The following is an 11,951-nucleotide window of genomic DNA, read 5'->3' on the forward strand; positions in this document are numbered from 1 at the left end:
AAAGTGGTAACATCTGTCGGAAGTGAAGATGCAGAAATTCTTTCCGAACGAAGGTGTGAAATAAGTGGTTTCCAAGCATTGTCAAGATGAAATCCTTCGTCACGGTTTAGCAGGTTGTCGGCTAGTTGTATTTCTACAGCTTCCTTAACAACTGAGCCCCAGAAAGATGAAGCTGTAGTTAAAATCTTAACATCTTTATAATCCATGGCATGGCCAGTAGAAATGCAATGTTCGGCAACTGCTGATTTGTTGGACTGAAGAAGACGTGTGTATCAGACGGCAGAGTTGTATCATTTACATCTGAAGATAGCAGCTAAACTCCCACCTATTTCTTGGGAATGGACTGATGGCATAACATGGGCAAAATCGGACTGGACTCATCAAGATTCCACTGCAAGACAAGTGGCGAAATTCGACCAACCAACTACTCAGTCGCAGCAAGATGTGTGTTTTAAATCTTCTGTTTTTAATTTTACAAATAAGGTCTTGGACAATGTGACTATGTCAGTTTTAGAAAAGGGTCTGAACTTCGCTCCCACGCCAAAGCCCCTGCCGTTAACATCTTTTGTCTCAGGTATTGAAGAAGCTGTCCGAAAGTTACCTGGTGATTCCGCCGAAGAAATAAGACGTGAAGTGTGCCGAACTCTTACAAGATCTCGTCCAGAAAAAAGCAACTTATCCTCAGCTGAGAGAGCTGCACTCAGTAATCTCCGGAATGATTCCCAGTCTTTGGTCCTTCCTGCAGACAAGGGTAATGCCACAGTTTTGCTTCCGAGAGACGTCTATATTGAGAAGATGCACAACTTACTGGGTGAGTCTGCATACCGTAAGATTGACAAGGACCCTACATCTCGGGCTGAGAGAGAAACTGCATTGCTTCTGAACTCCAGTTCTCTGCCTAAAGAAGTCGCCAACAAACTGAAGGGCCAACAAACTGAAGGGACACAGCTCTGTGCCCCCCAGATTATATGGCCTTCCCAAGGTACACAAAGTTCTACGAACATCCAGTTCAGAAGAAACTGAAAATCTTAATCCATGTTTGGAGCAGATTTTAAAAGTGCTGACTTTTCGACCAATAGTTAGCAATATAGGTGCACCAACGTACTCATTGGCAAAATATTTAGCCTCTCTGTTGAGATCGTTTGTGGGGAAATGTGAACATCATATCCGCAACTCGTCGGATTTTATCAGTAGGTTGAAAGGTCTGAAGCTCAATAGCACAGATTTATTAGTTAGTTTTGACGTTGTCTCGTTGTTCACCAAAGTACCTCTGGCTGACTCCCTGTATCTCATTAGCAGCAAGTTTGAGGATGATATAACAGCTTTGTTTAAGCATGCATTAACCTCCACTTATTTTTTATTTGATGAACAATATTACGAACAAATTGACGGTGTCGCTATGGGGAGCCCTCTCTCTCCCCTGGTGGCTAATTTGTTTATGGAGGATTTTGAAGAGAAAGCCCTGAACTCAGCAGTATTAAAACCGACGGTCTTCTGGAGATACTTGGATGACACTTTCATAGTGTGGCCCCACGGAGAGGATAAACTGATAGAGTTTTCGGAACATCTCAATTCCATGCACAGAAACATCAAGTTCACTATGGAGCGAGAGAAGAATGGCTGTTTACCGTTTCTGGATGTGCTGGTTCGCCGGAAAGAAGATGGATCCCTAGGTCATTGCGTATATCGTAAGCCCACACACACAGACCTGTATTTGCAGGCGTCTAGCTGCCACCATCTGTCGCAAATTATGAGTGTTCCGAAAACTTTGGTCCACAGGGCTCATGTAGTGTCTGATGTTGACAGCCTGCAGGATGAGCTTGTACACCTGGAGGCAGTTTTTAGGAGAAATGGCTATTTGCAACAGCAGATTAAGAAAGCCCTGCAAATAAAAACTGCAGAAAAATCACAGGAAAAGGATGAGGAAGTGGAAAGGGAAGTGAAATCTACAGCCTTTCTCCCATACATGGGTAATGTTTCTTCTAAAATCGCTAGAATCTGGAAGAAACATAAAGTGGATGTGATATTCCGCCCACCAGCTAAGACTGCAGCCTTGTTGGGATCCGTTAAGGATGATCTGCTTTTGCAAAAGGTGGGAGTTTATGAAATCCCTTGTGAGTGTGGCAAATGTTACATAGGGCAAACCACGCGCACTGTACAGGAACGATGCGTCAAACACCAGCGGTACACACGTCTTCTTCAATCCAACAAATCAGCAGTTGCCGAACATTGCATTTCTACTGGCCATGCCATGGATTATAAAGATGTTAAGATTTTAACTACTGCTTCATCTTTCTGGGACTCAGTTGTTAAGGAAGCTGTAGAAATACAACTAGCCGACAACCTGCTAAACCATGACGAAGGATTTCATCTTGACAATGCTTGGAAACCGCTTATTTCACACCTTCGTTCGGAAAGACAGATGTTACCAATTTTAAAGATTAATTATTTATTTACAAGCACGGTGGATTTGCAGCAGCACTATTTTGTTTGCACTCTGTGCTTACATGTTTATCTTTGTTATATACATCTTATCTATGGCTAGTGCAGTAGTGGCGACTTTGATATCTTTGACGCATGTGCTTTCAATCCTCAGCAGCTTTGTATCACGTGACTCTCCGTATAAATAGGCACGCGCAAACACTATGAACTCAGTCTCTGACTCGCCTTGAAGATGGCTGGGAGGTTTCTAGCCGAAATATCGCAATAAGAATTGTCGCTGTCCTGAGTGTACGCCCGAAAGATGATGGAACAAAAAGTTCCATGTTTACCTTATTGGTACTAATTTAATTTTGGACCGTAAGCCACTGTGACACTCTTTGAGCCATGCATCTGGCTACCAGAATGGACAGTACAGTGGCTTCTGATTTGGACACTTTTCCTCATCTCCTACAATTATACCATTAACTACAAGCCCATAGTGCAACACGCCAATGTGGAAGTTGTGTGGGACCAGACATGGCCTTTGAGCAGCAGGAAATGTCATGTGTCCAGATAAATACGGAATGGTGACAAACCTCGGATGGGTTCCCCATTATGCCTGCATGAATTGCTGCTGACATGGGCTGCAACCCAGTCCTACAATGAGTGATGCACTAAACACTTTGTGGGTGGCCCACTTAGTTTCCTGAGAACACTATTCTGGAGCTCTGAAGCTTAGCTCATCCCTCCCATCATCTGTCAGTCATCTGTGACGTCCTCCTGAATGACTGTGAGGCAGATATTCACTGTGTCCTGGTCCTGACTGCCCTGCACCCTTAAATTTTACAACTACTCCATCACAAGCACCGGGGAATGTCATGGCTGAAAGGCCTAGTGCAGTGACATTCTTACTGGCCAAGCTAAACAAGGACACAAAGCCATGGTGCACAGCTGTTCCATTCATACCCCTCATCAGGCTACTCCACCACAATACTTCGCCCCTAGGCCCACCTCCTGTCGCCCTTGGAACCACATTTATTTGTATTCTGTTGGCCAGTTTTCAGGTTCTCTATGGTTACTAGTTGTGGATGCTTGCTCCAGCTACATGTATGTGGTCAGTATGGTGTCCACTACAACAGATGCCTCAACTAACACGCTCTTCTGAATGCTCTTGTGGTGTTGTCTCCCGAGGATGTCTCATGTGCGTTCGATTGGAGACAGATCTGGTGACTGAGCAAGCCAAGGCAACCTGTCAACAATCTGTAGAGCATGTTGGGTTACAACAGCGGTATGTGGGCGAGCGCTATCCTGGTGGAAAACACACCCTGGAATGCTGTTCGTGAATAGCAGCACAACAGGTCGAACCACCAGACCGATGTACAAATTTGCAATCAGGGTGTGTGTGATAATCACGAGAGTGTGCCTGCTGTTACACGAAATCACATCCCACACAATAACTCCAGGGTAGATCCAGTATGCCTAGCACATTGACAAGTTGATTGCTGGTCCTCAACTGGCCATCTCCTATCAACAAACAGCCATCACCGGCAACATTACAGAACCAGTTTTCATCAAACACAACAGACTTCCTCCCTGCCCTCCAGTGAGCTCTCGCTTGATTCCACTGAAGTCGCAACTGGCGGTGGTTTGGGGTCCGTAGAATGCACGCTACAGGGCATGTGGGTCGAAGCTGTCCTTGAAGTAACCAATTTGTAACAGCTCTTTGTGTCACTATGGTGCCAACTGCTGCTCAAACTGCTGCTGCGGGTGCAGTATGATGCACTGCAGCCATACACCGACTACGATGGTCTTTGCTCTCGGAAGTGCACGTGGCCGTCCGAAGCCCAGTATTCTTGCGACCGTACATTTCCCGAACCATCATGTCAGCCAATGGGCCCCAGTTCGAGGTGACAACTTTTGAACAACTCTGGACCTCAAATAGCATACAATGCCTTTTTAACCTGCCATCCCACACATCCCTCCAGTGGTGGGGCAGAGCATATGGTACAGACATTTAGGCAGCAGATGTTAAAAGCAGTGGAAACTACCACCATCACCACCACCACCACCACCACCACCACCACAGCAGTGCTCGCTATGTTCTTGAGGACGTACCAGAGCACACCTGTCCATGACCGTAGTGTGGTGAAGCTCTTCCTTGGAAGACGACCATGAACTGTCCTGCATTTCCTGGCCCTACAGCTCTGAGAATCCTGGACACAATGCAGGGCACTGTTCCCTGGGCATAGTGGTGCAAACATGCTCATATGAGGTGAAAGACACATGGACACAGGCTACAATGTTTATCACTCATAGGTGACACCTTACAACAGTGGACCCTTTGAGCGGTTTGGAGTATCATCACACCAACCATCTCCACCCATACCTACTGACTGCACAGCTGCTGGTAGACCACCCTGTCCTCGAAACACGTGTGTGCCACTTTCGCAACTGCACAGATATAATTTGCACTCCAGAACACCAGCAGCAATTTCTGTGGATATGGACATGGAGGTGGAAGTCTACACGCACTCTCTACAACCATGTCACTGCATCCCAGAAACATCCAGAGACTCCTGGGTCCTCATACCTGTCAGCAGGCTTCCACATTGGTACATAAATCATAATACCAGCTCATATCCTGAAACACCAGCGTGGATACTTCTAGCCATACATGGCCATTTCAGGGTGGGGGGATCTGGTATCCCAACCTGGTGACTTCGAAAATCCGCTGGAAGGTGTGGATCTTGACTGCAGCCTCCAGTCAGAGATGCAACATCTGCGAGTGTGCACAATACTGAGCCGCAGTGCTGGTCTCACCCTGCTGCAGCACCATGCCTCTTACACTGACCAATTAGTGCTCAGAGCAGTTCTGTAAATTCTGCTGCACTGCGGCCCTGCTTTCAGTGGTGTATCACCTCACAGTTACGTTGCTAGCTTTGACACACTGTTGTCCCTTGTTTCTTCCATTTCTGTACGTTTTGGTTTCTGTCTTGCATTACTCTGTGGGCTTGTTTGTTTATACTGCTGTCACCAATGTCTGTTTTCATTGTTGTTGTGTTCTGTGCTTATTCAGTGTTCTGCCTTTGAGAGCCCAGACTGGTCATCCAGCCTCATTTGGTTTCATGAATTGTTCCCAGTCTTTTGTCAAATCCCAGTTACAGTACTTACCAACACAAGTAACAACACCTATCAGTACATGTTGTCCATGGGAAGAACTGATCAAACTGAATAGTATATTGGCAAATGATATACAAGTCAAACTTTTGCCAGACAACAGCTATGTTAAAACATAAATTGTATTGGGGTGTGATTGTGTGTTTAATACAATGCTATAGGAAGGTTATCAGTTGAAGAGCAGTTGAGCGAAGTGGTTTGCCTAGTATCTGGTATGTTCCATGAATGATAGTATTTTAGGCTGAAATCATCCTTCATTATTGAAGACAAGGTCAACTAAGTTTATCTATTGAAATATTGAGAAACAGGTCTCTGTTGGTGAAGATATTGAACACTGCTCAGCAAGACAATTGTCAGGTGCATCACAAGTGTGGTTGCTTGCTGGCTTCGGAACTCCAAGACAGTGGTTTGCCATGATCCAAGGTCTTGCTTTTCACACAGACCTCATACTAAAAACTGATTATGAAGTGAATTCAATAAATTAGAGTGCCAGAATATTTCTCTCTTGCTGGATTCATCAGAAACCATGAGGATACTGTGCTTTCATTCTCATTTTCAAAGAAAATAACTTTCCTGAGAAGGTCAGAGTTATATTTAGTAGCAACGTAAAGTCGGGCATCCATTTACTACAAGATACTTTAAATGTTTGAGACTTAGGCATTTGGCTTCCCATGGCACCCATGAGGTCTGTGGGAGCACAGTGCATGAAGAAGTATATCGTAAATGTCCTCCTGTCTGTTACTGATAATGAAGGGCATGAGCTGGCATTATTCTCTATCTCCAGGCTTCCTTGAGTTCAAGAAGCAGAAGAAAAAGATAATTTAGGTATATTACACCCTTGACCATATATCATACGGAGATGCTAATTGTAAGAAGAAAACTCCACTCCTTTGCTCTGTGGCTGAATCCAAAACCCATAACATGGGTTGCAGCTTATATAAATCCCATTATTGGCATACCCCTTCATTGGCATAACCAGAGAAGTACACTCAAGCTAAAAGACACCCTAGAAGAAGGCTGATGATCAACTGGTCATTAGCCAGTAGCTGAAAATACCACCAGTGTGATGTCACTGACTAGGGGACACAGATTCTCCTCGAATGCCCCCCCCCCCCCCCTCCATCTGTAACATGAGCCAGAGTCCCTCTGGTGAAATCAAAAAGAACTGAAGCCAAAGTGTTTGGTTTTGCAATTTCAACTGCCCCCAAGCCATGTCATCTAAGAGTGAGCTTGCTGATTTAGACTTACACTGCTCACAGAGGAGCAATCACAGTAAAGCTATTTTGGCAGCCCTTTCCCGTTTTATTCCTGCTTAGAAACCTAGAGAAGAGGCTCAAAAACAGCACCGTTAGAGTAGAACTTCAATGTGTAGTATTGTAATCTGGTTGAGATCTTGTTTCATTTGATTCTGTTGTTCTTATCAAATGCAAGAAATATTTTTTCCAGAAGACTTCACTCTGTACATCAGAAACTATAATATTTACTGTAAGAGTCTTATGAACATAGAGTGACTTCCCCTTGTTGTTTGTACACTGATAGTCATGGTGCCGTTGGTGGACAATTTCCGTCATGGAAGAAGAAGCTATTACAGTTTTCTTACTTTTGTTAATCATGGTAACTTTTGCATTCTGTTCACAGGACACAAATGTAACATACTAAAACCTTGTTGACCCATTGGAGCAACAGCACGCCACACTTCTCATGAGGAAAGGGAGAGGGGGAGGGGGGGGGGGCGTTAATTTCTGCAATGCACTATGAGTTAGTGTGGATCAGCCTAAAAAGATCAATCAATTCATTATTTTCTGTTTACTTGCAGTCCTTCAACATTTTAGGGAGGACAGTAGTCTCCTCCTGGACTCAATGTTGATCGTGTTAGGACAGCAACCAGCCACAAATTTACTTTGAGTTCCTTTATTTTATAGATATAAAAACACACCAAATGTAGAAAGAAAGTGTGTAAACCGTCTGATGATGAATCGCAACGATTCGAAACCGGTAACGGTTTCCTTTGAATAAAGGAACTCAATGTAAATTTGTGGCTGGTTGCTGTCCTAACACGATCAACATTTGTCTTCAAAAACAGCCACGGTCTCCAACATGTCATCATATGACAAAATTGCATCCTCCTGGACTGTTATTAAATGTATTTATTCACAACCATGCTTTCAGCCTGATATGCCTATCTCGAGTGACAGTTCATTTTGAAATGCATCAGTCCATGATTATTCCTTTTAAGAGAACACCGTCAGTATGTCAACGATGTTTACATATTTCACATGCATAATAAGACAGAATTCATCATTTCACTTCAAGTAATAATTACTATCGAATTCATGCCACCTGTGCACTTGATTTTCACTGTGCGTCCATCATGTGTGGCACTTGACAACTTACGAGGGCAGTTCAATAAGTAATGCAACACATTTTTTTTCTCGGCCAAGTTTGGTTGAAAAAACCGGAAATTTCTTGTGGAATATTTTCAAACATTCCCGCTTCGTCTCGTATAGTTTCATTGACTTCCGACAGGTGGCAGCGCTGTACGGAGCTGTCAAAATGGCGTCTGTAACGGATGTGCGTTGCAAACAACGGGCAGTGATCGAGTTTCTTTTGGCGGAAAACCAAGGCATCTCAGATATTCATAGGCGCTTGCAGAATGTCTACGGTGATCTGACAGTGGACAAAAGCACGGTGAGTCATTGGGCAAAGCGTGTGTCATCATCGCCGCGTGCGGGCCGCCCGTGCACAGCTGTGACTCCTGCAATGGCGGAGTGTGCGAACACACTCGTTCGAGATGATCGACGGATCACCATCAAACAACTCAGTGCTCAACTTGACATCTCTGTTGGTAGTGCTGTCACAATTGTTCACCAGTTGGGATATTCAAAGGTTTGTTCCCGCTGGGTCCCTCGTTGTCTAACCGAACACCATAAAGAGCAAAGGAGAACCATCTGTGCGGAATTGCTTGCTCGTCATGTGGCTGAGGGTGACAATTTCTTGTCAAAGATTGTTACAGGCGATGAAACATGGGTTCATCACTTCGAACCTGAAACAAAACGGCAATCAATGGAGTGGCGCCACACCCACTCCCCTACCAAGAAAAAGTTTAAAGCCATACCCTCAGCCGGTAAAGTCATGGTTACAGTCTTCTGGGACGCTGAAGGGGTTATTCTGTTCGATGTCCTTCCCCATGGTCAAACGATCAACTCTGAAGTGTATTGTGCTACTCTTCAGACATTGAAGAAACGACTTCAGCGTGTTCGTAGGCACAAAAATCAGAACGAACTTCTCCTTCTTCATGACAATGCAAGACCTCACACAAGTCTTCGCACCCGAGAGGAGCTCACAAAACTTCAGTGGACTGTTCTTCCTCATGCACCCTACAGCCCCGATCTCGCACCGTCGGATTTCCATATGTTTGGCCCAATGAAGGACGCAATCCGTGGGAAGCACTACGCGGATGATGAAGAAGCTATTGATGCAGTACGACGTTGGCTCCGACATCGACCAGTGGAATGGTACCGTGCAGGCATACAGGCCCTCATTTCAAGGTGGCGTAAGGCCGTAGCATTGAATGGAGATTACGTTGAAAAATAGTGTTGTGTAGCTAAAAGATTGGGGAATAACCTGGTGTATTTCAATGCTGAATAAAACAACCCCTGTTTCAGAAAAAAAATGTGTTGCATTACTTATTGAACTGCCCTCGTAAATGTCAAATGGTGCACAAGTAGCTACTCTCACTGAATTTGTTGCACTATTCATGATCTGTTTATTTTTTATTTTTTTTATTTTTTTACATCGATGAACTGCTTTGTTGGTATCGACTTCTGTCTCACATCTAGTAAGAAGTATCTAATGCACCCTCACAATTGGCTCATATTTATCAAATTCAGAGAATTAAAATGCATTGCTTTCATGCAAGTAACTAATAAGTAAACTTGCCTAGATTTGCTGACGGCAAGTTTTATATGTCGGTTAATGTTAAGCCAACAACAAACAGCAATACAGTGAAACACTCCTCCCACTATGACTTTAACATATGAAACTATTCAGATGCTGATTCACTACACAGGTAACACACAGTTGGTGTCCCCATTATCTGGACACAAGATAATTTTTTGTGCCATTTTTACCAGTTCTGAAACCATTGATGCATCTGAATTAATTATAAAGCATAACCTCATGTTTTGTGACACAAAAATCAGCTGACAGGGCTACAGTTATTTGTGAGCTATTGTTGCCATTGTAATATTTGATACTTTTGACCTGTGTATCAGCTTCTGACATATGGAATGGATGAGTAGGTAGAATAATATTTGCTGAAGTAAACTGATTCTTTTAATGTTATAGGAGTGCATAGTTTCACAGCGATATGTACTAATAAAGGTTTGTCGGGCTTCCAGTGCGTCAAGTAGTTTAAAATCCAGGCCTCAGAATGCCAAGAGTATATAAAATACCATGTGGGTGTGGACAGTTCTATATCGGACAGACTGTGTGTACGATTGAACAGCGCTGTGTAGAACAGGAGAGATGTTTCCGTGTACGGTACCCAGAGGAATGAGCGGTAGCAGAGCATGCATTAGAAAATAGTCATCATATTGCATTCGGCAAGATATCTATTATCACACGGGCCAACAGTTTTTGGGATAGCATAACAAAAGAAGCAATCAAAATAAAAATTTGTGTCAACACACTCAATAAATACGGCGGCCTGCAGCTAAGCGCAGCATGGGACCTGGCCATCAGAAGTTTGAAGCAGGCGCAGATGCCGCACCAAGCAAACATTACCATATATGGTGCCAGAGTGGGTACCAGTGATGTCAGAGAAGGCAGCCCAGCTATATAAGGATGGGAGCAGCAGCCAGAAGACAGTCACCACTTTACAATGGGCAAGGAGTACTCGGCCAAAAGCTAGTGGATTTTAAACCACATGATGCGACGGAAACCTGAGAAACCTTTATTTGATTCTTTTAGTGTTTGAGTCACTCACCAAGAAGTCTGTGACTTACCTTTGATGTTAACTAATTTAATTTTCTATAATATTTGTGCTTTTTGTATCAGTTGTATGTGTTATGTACTGAACAAAACTGGATTTTTTTTTAACGTTGTACTTGACACACACACATTTCTCATTTCAGGTTCTACAATGTTTCAGTACTATGTCAAGATTGTTCCTACAACATATGTGAGCAAAGATAACACAATCTTACTTACAAACCAGTTTTCTGTAACCAGGCACCAGAAAGTAAGTGTATTAATCTTTCACCAACTTGTGTTACTGTAGGTTCAAATTTACTGACGCAAATACTCATAAAAATTTAAAATTATAGGTTATATCTACAATCAGTGGTGAAACAGGGATGCCTGGAATTTTTTTCAACTACGAGTTGGCTCCTATGATGGTGAAGTACACTGAAAGAGAAAGGTAAAGTTTTATATCATTTAGTAAAAAAACTAAAAGTACAAAGTCAGATAAAACTAAGAAATCTTGTTTTTCAGGTCATTTGGACATTTTGCAACTAATGTATGTGCCATCATAGGTGGTGTATTCACAGTGGCTGGTCTTATTGATTCTCTGTTGTATCACTCATATAAAGCTATTCAGAAGAAAATTGAGTTGGGGAAGGTGAATTAAAACCAGTTTTCCATCAAGAGTCTTACTGAATGAGCAAAAATGCTCCCACTTAATGGCTGTTCCCTTGGTGTTATGAAAAGCCTACAAGTCAGTTACACCATAGGGGAATAGATGTATTTGAATGAAGTTTAAATTGTCAATTAAATATCTACAGTTGAAATGTGTCTTGATTACCTTAGATTTATTGCATTAATTGTCAGACACTTACTTTTATGAATGTAATTTCCAAAAGAATTCGTTTAATTAATTACATTGCATTTATGTACCAAAAATATACACAGTTATGGAGACATCTTTGCTCATGGTAGAGTGTAAGAACTGGTGTTTTAATCTGATTTTCAGTATTAAACATAATCATAAATAGTCATTGTTGCATACATATCAGTTTTGTAATTGTTTTCTTTATTGACTATTGTGTTTTTACACGTTAATTAAAAGACAAGAAAAAGTTACTGCAATGTCATTTGGCCTTTCCCTCTTACCAAACTGTTGCACAGCACAAAGGAAGATGAGGATGTGGTAAGAAACTCCATAGTGAAAATTTAAAATAGCTGTAAGTATTGGAGTCTTGACATATAAAAGAATGTGGCAGAAAGCAACAAAGAAATGTGCAATATTTGCTTAATTGCATCAAGAGCAAAATTCACTCAAGAAAACTATAAAATTACAAGACAAAATTACTGGTCACTACTCACCTTTAGGAGATGAAATACTTGTACTA

The 11,951-nt window shown here is 42.6% G+C and overlaps 1 protein-coding gene across 2 annotated transcripts in view; it reads left to right on the forward strand.

The window, feature by feature from the left end:
- LOC126259465 (endoplasmic reticulum-Golgi intermediate compartment protein 3) overlaps positions 1–11,682 on the forward strand; it is a 106,881-nt gene extending 95,199 nt beyond the window's left edge. For both annotated transcript variants that reach the window (XM_049956295.1, XM_049956294.1), the window contains exons 9-11: positions 10,734–10,840; positions 10,926–11,020; positions 11,095–11,682. In XM_049956295.1, the coding sequence (XP_049812252.1) occupies positions 10,734–10,840; positions 10,926–11,020; positions 11,095–11,230 (338 nt within the window). In that variant the 3' untranslated portion in view covers positions 11,231–11,682. The remainder of the gene's footprint in view (positions 1–10,733; positions 10,841–10,925; positions 11,021–11,094) is intronic.
- Positions 11,683–11,951: the final 269 nt, after the last annotated feature.

This window comes from Schistocerca nitens, chromosome 5 (assembly GCF_023898315.1).
Source record: "Schistocerca nitens isolate TAMUIC-IGC-003100 chromosome 5, iqSchNite1.1, whole genome shotgun sequence".
Lineage (NCBI taxonomy): Eukaryota > Metazoa > Arthropoda > Insecta > Orthoptera > Acrididae > Schistocerca > Schistocerca nitens.